We start from the raw sequence: 12,968 nt of genomic DNA, 5'->3' as shown, positions 1-12,968 counted from the left end.
TGGTGTTTGGGAGGGTGGTGCATGTCAAGTTGCATCCACATGAATACCAGGACCCAGGGTTCCCCTGCAGAACACTGCATTGTACCAAGATGACCAATGTTACTCAATTCACCTGTCAGTGGATTTTACAATGAGGCTGATGGTTGTATACTGTCACTCTGCTCCAACGGTGCAAATCAAGTGTGTAAAAATCCTAATAGATAGCAGGATATGAAAAAGAACAGTGAGTTATTGTCCGTTGATTTGTTCAGGTGATATACATTTTAATATCCTGCAAAGGTGGATCATCCATATATCCGTATTTTCACTGCTTTACCTTAATGCCAGACAGTGATTTGCGGCGGCAAAATGAAGCCGTTACATCGCTCTCTTCAAAGCCAGACTCCATTGAGAAAAACAGTGATTTAACATTGCTGAACACAGGAGCTGCTGGTCTACTACTGCCTCGATCAGTTGGTTGGTTTGTCTTATTGTGTGACTTTGGTGTTTCAGAGGGTTAGTTCAGATTCACCACTGTCTCATAATAACAGAAACTAACTTCCTGATCGAAGCAGTAGCAGACCAGCAGCTCCTGTGTTCATAGAGCCACAATTACTGTTTTACTCAATGGAGTCTGGTGGCTTCGACAAGAGCATAGACGGGGGACTGAAGCTATTAACAGCTTCCCTGCCAAAGCGGACTGTCTGATGGAAAGGTAGGGCAGTGAAAATACTCTCAATATAGCGTACACTTAATTTGATAATGATTTTTTTTAGGTGGAACTTTTTTCAGTGGCTGAAATACATGTTGCTGCTGATGCGTCCACAGCAGTACACTGCTTAGCTTCCATGTCAGACTCCGGCCTGCTTCTCCAAACTGGGGGCGTGCTGATTGACATCTACGGTACGTAATATACTGACTGTGGATAAGTACCCCATACAACCCCACTTCAAAAAGTCTGAAATATCCCTTTAAGTACAAATTTAGTGCACCTGAGTGTTTTCATGCCTATTTATACTTCCACTCCACTGCATTTCAGAAGCACATATACCTTTTACTCCACTACATGCAGCGGTGGAGTGGTTGATTAGTCGGGAGTGCTACTAAGTAGATGGGTAGGCTACGAGGAGGAAGTGTGTATACTCCTTCATATTCCAGGTGGGAATACTGTGAAAGAGGTGGCTACACCACATATACTGTGTATACCCTCCACAACACAACTGACTACATGTAACCAGAGTGCATGAAAAAGCATCAAAGTAGAGCTTGTATATACCAAGGGAGGATCCCCTGGACCCTTGGACAGAGGTTGGGGCTAAAACCCAAATGTCCTCAAATCCCAAAAGCGCCCCTACATACACCTGGGCTGTATTCACAAATGTTCTGAGAGTACTCTCAGAGAGCTCCTGGGAGATGTGTGCACATCTCTAATGCGATTAACCAACATTATGCCTGCATGATCTAATCTGTAGCATTTCATTTACTCACTGTCGTCCAGCGTATATGTCTCCGAATTCTTTGTCTTTCCACCATTTTCTCCTCTTCATTAGAAACTCTTAAACACCTTCAAAGTCCTCCCCTGCTCCCAACAGATTTCCACCTGAGGAGCTCTTTAAAGTCTAAAATGCTCTGTGAATATCTTTTATCTTTACAAGGACTTAGTCTTAACTTTAAGGGGGAAGTTATATATTGTATTTTATCTGATAATCATTATTAGTGTTTGGTAGTGTACTGGCCTGGCGTCACTTTTGGGCAAAGCAGGTTGAGTGTCCCTGCTTTAGGTACATTTCCCTGAATATACATACTTCTATTTTTACTTAATAAATAACTTTTGCAATGCAGGACTTTTACTCATAGTAGAGAATTTTCATGGTGTGGCATCAACACTTCTACTTAAGCAGAGGATCTGAATACTTCTTCCACCAGTGGAAATAAATCAGTAGGCACACTACCCAGCCAACATCTGTATGTGGGGTGCCAAGTGGGTAGTAAATGAGTTGACAAATGGGCCCCTATATGGGATTGTTCATGAGTTCCATGAGGCCAATTATCAATCGCCCACACACTGCCTTTACCCAAGTGGGACTCACATGGTTATGCTTGGGCTACCTGGGTACAAAGTGGATATCTTATCTTTGGCCCACTTGGGTAAAGCTTTCCATGTGGGCAATTGGCACCAATATGGAACCCATGAACAATCCCTTTTAAGGCCCATTTTTCAGCCTGTTTACTACCCACATGACACCCCACATACAGATGTTGGCTGGGTTTTTATGATATTTGGAGTCGGGATGCACGATATTGGATTTTTTGCCGATATCCGATATGTTGACATGTAGCAACTTATTTGCCTGATAATCGATAAACTAATTTTAGTGATCATCAAGTCTCTTCTGTAGTGGAATTAACATCATATAATGCATGCTTACTCATCATGATGGCCCACCAGAAATACAATACTTTTAAATGTATGTAATATTCATTCATTGTGCAAAATGAGAAAAAGCATGCTGGCCGATTCTAAGAGTTCATTTTAAAGCCAATATCTGCCGATACAGATGACGTACCGATATTATCACGCATCCCTAATTTTGACTGTAAATTAAACATTAATTTAAATTCCTATGTGACTTAAAGAAACACGTGTGTACAGAGGAGACGACCACAAACAGTATGAGAGAGGAGAGTCCGCTGATAAAACAGACAAGCTACTTACAGCCAGGCTATCCATGGATTAATATGACAACAGTTTATCCTGCAGCTCATATTAATCCTTAAAGTGACCAAGTCCGCATCACACAGTCCCTGAAAACCTGGATGCTGAATGGCTCCAATAAAGAAGGCATGTCTCCAAACAGGAGAGAATTAATTAAATAAAACTGTGTACTTGAGAAACTTGAGGGTCATTGAGTCCATGTGCTGCAGCCACACTGATCACCACATGGTGGCAGCACCTGCTCATCAGACTGGAGAATAGCCTACATCACTGTGTGTGCATAATGAATACGATCAGTAGTTATTATAATAAATATTAATTCACTCATTCATAATTGGAAAATTGTGATGTGGTCAGAGGATCATCAGGGGAGAAAATGAAACTCCTACACTTCCTTCTCTGTGAGGACTGAACCTTTGACAAGCAGCACAGTGACATGTGAAGGTGAGTGTGCAGCAGTGCTCCTGTGCTCCTGTGTGTCTGAACACCCTGCACTGACAGTTATGGGGCAATCGATCTGGTGACACGGCTCGTGTCCACGGATCCGCCCCAGACCTGCACCGGGTGCACCTGCCAGGGAAATGGGCAAAATGCAGCTTGGAAAGACCTTCAATGACGTTTTTTTTTTTCCATCTTGGGGAAATGTATAGAGGGTGTTTAGTGCCAGAGACAAGAAGACAGAGCAGTGACACTGAAGGCGAATTAGTGCCACCATTAGAGAAATATCTGCTCAGTTTCTGGTTAAAAAGAGAAAATCTTGTAATAACAGGATGTTTTTCTGACACATTAAAATGCAGGTCTTATCTCTGGATACCACTGTTGTTTTACTGTTTTACTATTTTATATTGTTTTTACTATTTTAACCTGCAAGCATACATCTCAGGTGTGCAGACTCAGGGACTGTTTTGTGCCGTATAATGTTTGTGTTCCTGTATATAGTGATATTTATGCCACATCTTGATCCCCTTGCACAGAGATGTTTGGTAAAATGTCAGTAAAATGGATTGGTTGATTAATATGGTGAAGCTGTGCCCGACCATCATGGTGAAGAGGGAGCTGAGCCAGAAAGGTGAAGCTTTCGATTTATTGGTCCGTCTAACCCTCACCTATGGTCATGAGCTCTGGGTAGTGACCGAAAGCATGAACTCATGGATACAAGTGGCTGAAATGAGTTTCCTCCGGAGGGTGGGTGGGCTCAGCCTTAGAGATAGGTTGAGGAGCTCAGACATCCAGAGGGAGCTAGGGTAAAAGCAGAAGGGGCACACCTGGGACGCCAGGTGTTGCCGTTGAGCCCTCTAGAGGTGTTGTTGGCCCCATTAACGAAACACAAATGAAGAAAGGTGCCCACCTGATGACCACAATGAATTCCCCCATTCCCACTCAAGACATGACACACCAGGCAAGTGCTGACTACTCAGGGATTGTAACAACAGGTCCTATAAGCTCAACAAAATGGCTGTTTTGATAGTTAACATTTCTGAACTCTGGTGTAGGTGAAGAAAGCAAACACTTTGATGTTACAGTTTTGTTTCTGTGGCTTTCCAACACATTCTCAGTTTGACCTCACCACATATAGACGTTTGGTCATGGACCTTCTATGTCCACATTCACTGTGTAAGGTACCCTGGGTGTGTTGGTTGTTGATGTTGTGGGACACCATGTCAAGTTCTGCCTGTTACATGAACTGTCTTCTTTCAAAATACACTTCTGTTTTCACAGGAAATTTACCATTTACAAACAATCTCTTTCAAAATAAACGCCCTACATTAGTACAACACTGCGAACTGACGTTTACATAACGACCACGTTTCACATAACGACCACATGGAGACATTAAATAACAACATCGGTCTTTGTTGGACCCGTCCACCACCCCTACCACCTGCCCTACTCAGACTTTTGCTGTCTTAACTTTCATTCGTGTCCCACCATGTTTCCCCCTACACTGCCGATCGCGTTAAACTATAACGATGACAGGCCACGTATCATGCTGACATTAAAGGATGGCTATTTTTTTGTCAGTGTCTGACGCCACAAGTCACTGCCCAAGAGCCGGATTCCGACGACTTCGGAGCGAGACCAGGATGGACTTTCAAAAGGACCGAAAAATACCTGTGTGCCAACCAACTCTGGTCTCCCCTCGTGTGTCTTTTTTTTTTTCAAGGAAAAAAACCTCAAAATTCTTTGATTTCAGCTTTTTAAATGTGGATATTTTCTAGTTTCTGGACAGTAAACTGAATATTTTTGGGGTGTAGATTTTTTTTAACCATTTTTCTGACATTTATAGATCAAACTACTGACTGATTACTCGAGAACATAATCGACAGGTTAACAGACAATGATAGTTATCATTAGTTGCAGCCCTACTCTGCAGTAGTCTGGGGCTGTTTAGTGGCCGTTTTGGTAAGGAACCGGAACCAGGGCGAGAGAGACAGGATCCGGAATTTGATGGATGCGCCTTTCCGTCAAAATAAAAGCACCAAGCTAATAAAAATGCGGTGAAACTTTTTAATTTAAAGGATATAATTTACAAGAAAAGCCCCAAACCATTAAGTTAACCTTTTTCTATTATTGTAAATCGATGGTGCGCCAGAATTTAAAGTTTTACTTTGGTGAACACTTTTACTTTGGTGAATTTGGTGAATTCCGGATCCGCTCTCTAGACCGGAACCAGAATCCAGACAAAATTCAGAGTGGTGACGCAAGGCTACTCTACAGAAACACTGTGTATGCCGGCTCTTCCTGCCTCCCCTCCTCCCCCCTCTGTGTGGCACTAATCACCCTCCATACACCCGGAGCAGCGTGGTAGGCACAACAAGCTCAGCGGTCGGTCTGTTCACTCCTCTCTGCTCCCACTGCAGTTCCTCCGCGGCACAGGAGCACCTCACCGACCTGCCCGGCTCCACAAGGACGGAGAAATGAGCTGGTCCTGCGCCGCTCACATCGCACTAACGTGAGCGTGTCACGGCTCGATTTTAACGGACACAATCGCACGCGCACACACAGAAGACCCGCACCGGTCTGTTGTTTACAGATCCCCAGCTCGGTGTCGGACAGTCCCACCCGCAGCCCGGACCATGGCGGAGAGAAGTGGCCGGCTGAGTTTCCCCGGGAGCGGGGCGCTCAACAGACCGGTCCCCATGAACCTGTTTGCAACCTGGGAGATAGACGGATCCTCCCCGAACTGCATCCCGAGGTAAGGCACCGCACACCCCGCACCGCGCCGCACCGCACCGCCCCGTGCTTTAAACTTTAAAGCGTCTCCAATGCGCCATGCAGCCTGTCATTTGTCAGATTGCTCCCGTTCCTGCTGCACAGCGGCTCAGCACCAGCGGGCTGTGTGATATCATCATGCCAACTGGATGCCCGTGCAGGCCCTGCAGCGGGCTCGTGCAGCTATGTTTTCATGTAGTGGTAAATAACGTGTTTAAAGTGGCGTCAGGTTGGCAGGCGGCCACCGACACAAACAAGTCATAAACAAATAAGCTGCAGCCTCAGAGCTCTGTTCAATCACACACTGAAGGTGTTTATTCTGCCGGTGCTAAAGCTCCCAACATCCACTCAGCTGTCAGCACAGATAACCAGCTTTATGCCAGATCATTGTGCCAGCAGGCTGCACCATGGAGACCACTTGGCTCCACTGACCCCCAGAGACTCACACTGAAACCCTCCCACTGACTCATTATGATGTGCAGCTCTGCTCAGATTGGTATCATTAGATGATCATTATGTAACTTTGACTGAACAATCCCAAACTTCAGCTCCACTTTTGTCCAGATCGTTACCTTCATCAGGGTCACAGAGGTGAAGCTGTTAACATGTCAGCACATGTTGAGTTTCATGGTGGGGCTGCAGCCATGGGTGCATTATGAGACAGCTGGCCCCTGGGCACAGATACACAGAGGGCCCCACCACCTCTCCTACATAGGAGCAGGACACACAGACTTTGTTTGTTGTTTTTTGTGTCTATTTGTGGTGGTTTTTGTTATTTTGTGTCTCCTTGTGGTTGTTATGTGTCTATGTAGTCGTTAAGTGTCTCTTTAAGGTAATTTTGTGTCCTTTTTTGTTGGTTTTGTGTCTAGTTGTGGTTCTTCTGTGTCTCTGTAGTCGTTTTGTGTCTCTTTGGGGTTAATTTGTGTCACGTTTTCGTTATTTTGCATCTCATTGTGGTCGTTATGTGTCTCCTTGTAGTCACTTTGTTTCTCTTTGGGGTAATTTTGTGTCATTTTTGTTGGTTTTGTGTCTCTTTGTAATCGTTTTGTGTCTCTTTGGGGTAAATTTTTGTCTCCTTTTGGTTGTTATTTGTCTCTTTGTAGTCATTTTGTTTCTGTTTGTTAGTCCTGTTTCTCTTTGTGGTCGTTTTGTGTCTCTTTGGGGTAATTTTGTGTCTTTTTTGTTGGTTTTGTGTCTCTGTGGTTGTTAGGTGTCTCTTTGTAGTCATTTTGTGTCTCTTTCAGGTAATTTTGTGTCTTTTTTTGTTGGTTTTGTGTCTCTTTCAGGTAATTTTGTGTCCTTTTTTTGTTGGTTTTGTGTCTCCTTGTGGTTGTTAGGTGTCTCTTTGAAGTCGTTTTGTGTCTCTTTGGGGTAATTTTGTCTTTTTTGTTGGTTTTGTGTCTTTTTTTGTGGTTGTTTCGTGTCTCTTTGTAGTCCTTTTGTGTCTCTTTGAGATAATTTTGTGTCTTTTTGATGATTGTGTGTCTCCCTGTGGTTGTTATGTGTTTCTTTGTTGTTGTTTTTTTGTTCTTTTGAGGTAATTTTGTGCCTTTTTTGTTGGTTTTGTGTCTCTTTGTTGTCATTTTGTGTCTATTTGTGGTTGTTTTCCCTGTTTATGTAGTTATTAGTCTCTTTGCAGTTCCTTTGTATCGCTCTGTGGTCTTTTTGTGTCTCTTTGTGGTCAGTGTGTGTTCATTTGAGTGACATTTTGAAAGTGAAGGCCAGTGGGCCCCTGACACTTTGGGCCCTGGACCTGTGCCCAGTAGGCATGTTCAGTAATCCATCCATGGCTGCCACCAACGCTTATTTTAATTATTGACTCATCTATTGATTATTTAATAGTAGAAATGTCAGGAAATAATGTAAAAAGTTTCATAGTCATAGTTTCCCAGAGCTCAATGAGACGTCCTCAAATGACTTGTTTTATCAGACCAACACTGTAAAATACTCCAAAAGTTCATTCTCTACCTTCACTATAGGGCTGAAACTAATTATTTTCAAAGTCGACTCATTTGTCAGTGGTGAAATATGTTGACCAGTGTTTCTCAGAGCCCTGAAAGATGTTCTCAAATGTCTTGTTTTGTCCACAATCCCAAAAATATTCAGCGTAATCTCAAGAAACCAGAAAAAAATCACATTGAAGGGTCAGAATCAGAAAATTGTGACTTCTCTGGTTTAAGAATTACTTAAACCAATAAATCAAGCATCAAATTAGTCGATGATTAATTTAATAGTAGACAACTAATTGATCAGTGGATTAATTGTTGCAGCTCTACTTGAAAATAGTACAAATCTGACACACAGTCTGCTTACTTACTCGCTCATTCTGCAGTTCTGCATTCTTCAGTTTGTGAAAACAGTCTGTAAAATATTCTTGTCTAAACAAAATCAAACTTCTGAACTGACCTGAATGTTAAAAAAAGAACAGCTCAGACACGTGGGATGCTGAGCAGACGACTGCAGCCCATATTAATCACTAAAATGATCCCTCATGGTGTCGTCACAGGGCTTCAGAGGCTCATACAGGAGCTGCAAAACTAATTGAGAACTCAACTGACAGAGAATTAATCAGCAAATGTTTTTTATTGTGTGTTGTTTGTTTGTAGTCATTTTTAAGGGAAAGGTGTCATTTTCTGTTTTGATTTCTCTGTTTCTTGTCTTGTTATGATCATAAATTAAATATTTTGGTTTTAAACTGTTGGTCAGACAAAACAAACTATTTTAAGAGGTCATCTCGGGCTCTGGGAACTTGTAATGAGCATTTGACGACACAATCTTCTCATGCTTTATGGGACGAACAATTAGTGGAGACAATAACTAGACGATGAATCAATAATGAAGATAATTGTCCCGGCTCGTGTACACCATGTTTATTTATGGCTTTAATAGTCTGTGTCATTGAAGCTGCCGTGTAATCAAGCCTCAGATAATTGTTTTAGTTATTTATTTATTCATTTTTTGAGGATTATTTTTTATTTGTTGCCCTGTAACCTTGTTAAGCTGTTTCCTAAAATCTGCTTTCAGACACATACTGGTTATGTCATGTTAAGTTTTGCTTCCATAACAGGGTTCAGTGTTAATGTTTTAAATAAAACAAAAATTGACCTTTGGTAAATAGCTTTCTGGGTCAGAGATCTACTCGCCCAAAGTCAATTTTTACTTTGCCCTACACAGATTGTTTTATGTATTAGCAGTTATCAAATAACATTGACTACTAGTTAGTTAACTGTCATGTTTAATCTGTAAGTAAATAAAAAACGACCCCATTTTATCTGTCTTGATCTCAAAGTTGCGTCATATTGTGCAATACATAGCCCCCAAACTAAACTCGTTTTTCCAGGATAACTGAAATGCTCTCTTGCGCCTTGGCTCATTAACTTTGTTTTTACCTGCCACCATTTTTTTTAAAAGTGCCAGATCAATACTGCGCATGTGCTACCTACATGGCTCACTTCTTAGCTACGTACATCTTCAGTTCTGGACAAACAAAGTTCTTTTTTTACCAATTTAGGTAAGTGAGTTGCCAGATTGACGAGCCCAATGTGGCATTTTACTTGCCGTGGGCAATCAGGCAATCCTTATTTCTGAGCCCTGCTTCGAATTAACACTATAAATGACAAAAAATTGACCTCACTGTCGCTCTGTTGTCCATTTCCCTGAAGTTGAATGTGACCTAAAAGATGCACGTTTGATGTAAGACTCCGGCTACGCTGCCACGAATTAGACATTAATTTTAAACCGTGGGATTTATTGTGTTTTGATGGCTTCACACTGTCATTAAAAGCAGATGTGAGAGGGGAAAATCTGATCTCTTATGGGAGCAGTAAAAACAACTCTTGATGTGGTATCCATTTTAAACATTTTGACCAGGATCGAAAGATTGTCCATTGAAATTAATTTGTGGTTCAGAGTCAGTGTTTGGACTCCAGTAACCTTGGAGCTACGATTGATGTTAGAATAAGTGCACTTCTTTGACCTCACTGTGATAAAAGACCAAAAGAAGACATTTATTTTGTTCCTGGTAATGCGATCAAAGCTTTTTGACATGATGTTGAAATCTGATAAATATTCAGCCCTGGATATGATTTGTTTCAGGGAAAGTAAATGGACATTTTTGCTTTGATGTAATAAGGAAAATACATTTTATAGAGTTTGTGGTTTGACTAATACCTGCTGTCAGACTCTGGTCAGCAGCTGTCTGCCTGTGGAGACACAGAGGGAGAAAAATGCTGTAATTAATACGAGAGATGAGCGAGTTTATGTGTGTTTTTATTTATTTATTTTAAAGTGATGACCGTCTCTCCTTAGCCTTTCTCTATCCTCTTAAGTTAATACCTTCAGTTGGTATTACATTGCATAGCTTTTAGTTGAAATAAGACTAATTCATTTCCAGTAATAGCATCACTGTGATGTTATTTAGCAGAGTGGACAAGTAGATAAAAAGGTTTCTGTGACTAAAACAGTGCCGGGTTCAATCCCTCGTGACCCTGCGTGTCTGTCGGCAGCATGAACGGCGCAGGCTGTTTAACAAATCTTTATTTAATGTGTTAGTTTTCTGGACAGTGAGTTGGAGGCTCAGCGGAGTCACCGCACTGCCAATCAAGATCGCTGCAGCTCTCTATTGACCGCCGTCTGTCAGAGTTTAGACAGCAGGAAGTCAGCTTGTTAACCAGATGTCAAATCAAGTGTCTTATTCAGTGGTAATGGCCGCTCAAGGTGGATAAACAAACCGACTGCTGTCGAGCTTCAGAGGGAAATTTCGTTTCTCTTTATATTTTTACTGCTCGCTTCTTCAAAGGTTGCCTGTGGAGTCTCTGACCTCTAGCAGTGCTATGGAGCGAGTAAACATGGATGTAAATGATACAGGATTTAAAAAAAAATAAAATTGTGAGGAATCAGAATCAGGTTTATAACCAAGTAGGTTTTAATGAGGTTTTAGGTTCTAAAACAATAAACATAATACTGCGAAAGTCAGGAATAATTCATATAAAAAAAACAAAAATCTTTTTAGAGAATATGTAAAATATATCCGTTTTTAAAATCATATAGCTGTACAATGTGGGTAGAAATATTGACCTGGGAATGTGCAAAAGATCCAGTTGAATCGGCAGAAACATGTTGGCATTGGATGTTTCTGCAAATCTTGGATGCATTACATTTGCACGTTATTATGTATCGGATACATTGAAACTTTTAACAAGACATGTGGTTGCATTGGGCATAAAAAACATTTGTTACGGTAAGGAGAAGATTGTGTTTTGGCTAAAAATACCCAGTTTTGGGGGCACAATCCTCGCTGGAAAAGCAACAGTGTCTTGTAAAAAAACAACCACTTTTCATGCCATTATCCACGATGGAAAAGCAGTGACGTCTCTGTAAAGAAACAACCGCTTTTCATGGCAGTGTCCCCACTGAAAAATGAAGTGATGTCATCGTAAAAAACCACTACTTTTCATGCCACTATCCTAGCTGAAAAAAGCCGATGTCTAGATTTAAAAAACAAAACAAAACGGCTTTTTGTGGCACTATTGCAGCTAGAAAAACAGCAGTGTCTTGGTTAAAAAAAAAAGAAAAAAACAATTGCTTTTCATGACACAATCACAGCAAGTACAGCAGCGTTGTCTCAGTAAAAGACACAACCACTTTATGCGGCAATATTCCTGCTGGAAAAGCAGCAGTGTCTTGTCACTTTTCGTGGCATCAAGCCCTCTGTAAAAGCAGTGATGTCTCCTGTAAAAAAAAAACACTAGTATTTCATGGCACTGTGCCCACTGGAAAAAAGGCTATGTCTCGATAGAAAAATGTCTGCTTTTAGTTCTGCTATCCCTGCTGAAAAAGCAGTGACGTCTTGGTAAAAAAACAACCAAAAAACCCAACTGCTTTTCATGATTCAATAACCGCTGGAAAAGCAGCGATGTCCTTGTAAAGAAACAAAAAAAAAAAACTTTTTGTGCCACTTTATCTGCAGGAAATGTAGTGATGTCCAGGTAAAAACACAAGAGCTTTCTGTTGCACTATTGCCACTGGAAACACTCATATGATAATATGATTTGATAAATATGAAACGTACAAATGTAATGTATTCATGATTTGCAGAAATGTACAATCTCTGGTGACTGGACTGAAAGTTCACAGTATGGAGTATAAAGAATAAATGCAAAGCAAAGAGATGATGCACCAGTAAACGCATTAATTCAGCATCGTTGTTAGTCAAACAACATTGTTTAACATTTGTTTGTTCAGAAGAAAACTCCACAGGGCACCTTTAATATTTTATTTTTCATCACAACAGAAAGAAAGCTGAGAGGGACTCGGAGCAGAGGAGACACATGGGAGAATGTTTTTGCTGATTTTGGCAAACCTTTGGATGTTAGTCATAAAAAAACGTGCACAATCAGGGTTTTTCACACATTTAATTATCTCTAAGATCTGTGTTGACCAGATCTGACACAGCCAAATGGATACTCATCAAAAACAGATTGTTCGCTACATACTGATTCTTTAGTTTGTAATAACACATTTAAAAAAAAGTGTGAAAATGAATCTTGAGTAATGTTTAATTATGTCTGAGTGTACCTCGTGTTAGTATCATCCCTGATCAGAGCTGTGCTGTGCTGCTGTGTTAGAAGGATAGTTTTGGTAAATAAGCTTATTTGCTTTCTTGCCAAGAGGTGAATGAGACGATCGATACCACTCTCATATCTGAAGCTCCAGATAGTCACAGCCCCAGGCCAACAAATAGTCTGGCACGTGACTGGCTCGTAAAACTGCACCTCCATATTTTTTACACTTTTGTGAGAATTAAACATTCATTCATTTTCTGTAACCACTTATGCTGTTAAGGGTCACGGGTTGGCTAGGAGCTATCCCAGCTGACATTGGGTGAGAGGCAGGTCATCAGACTATCACAGGGCTGACACTACAGCCCTTTTTAACAAGGAATTGTGCAAATTTGCAGGAAAGCCCAATCAGTCTTCTTTCAGCATTGGCAGTATAAAAACAAAATTGGGGAGTGCAGCAAAATGCCGCCTACCTACTTTTGTTTATACAGAATGCGCCT

General features: G+C 41.2%; 1 protein-coding gene across 2 annotated transcripts in view; it reads left to right on the top strand.

Annotated features, from left to right (window-relative positions):
* Positions 1 to 5,531: 5,531 nt before the first annotated feature.
* pacs2 (phosphofurin acidic cluster sorting protein 2) overlaps positions 5,532 to 12,968 on the top strand; it is a 91,270-nt gene continuing 83,833 nt past the window's right edge. For both annotated transcript variants that reach the window (XM_050062902.1, XM_050062901.1), the window contains exon 1: positions 5,532 to 5,891. In XM_050062902.1, the coding sequence (XP_049918859.1) occupies positions 5,773 to 5,891 (119 nt within the window). In that variant the 5' untranslated portion in view covers positions 5,532 to 5,772. The remainder of the gene's footprint in view (positions 5,892 to 12,968) is intronic.

Source organism: Epinephelus moara, chromosome 14, assembly GCF_006386435.1.
Source record: "Epinephelus moara isolate mb chromosome 14, YSFRI_EMoa_1.0, whole genome shotgun sequence".
Lineage (NCBI taxonomy): Eukaryota > Metazoa > Chordata > Actinopteri > Perciformes > Serranidae > Epinephelus > Epinephelus moara.
The sequence above is the reverse complement of the archived record's forward strand: the minus strand, read 5'-3'. Positions and strand labels throughout refer to the sequence as shown.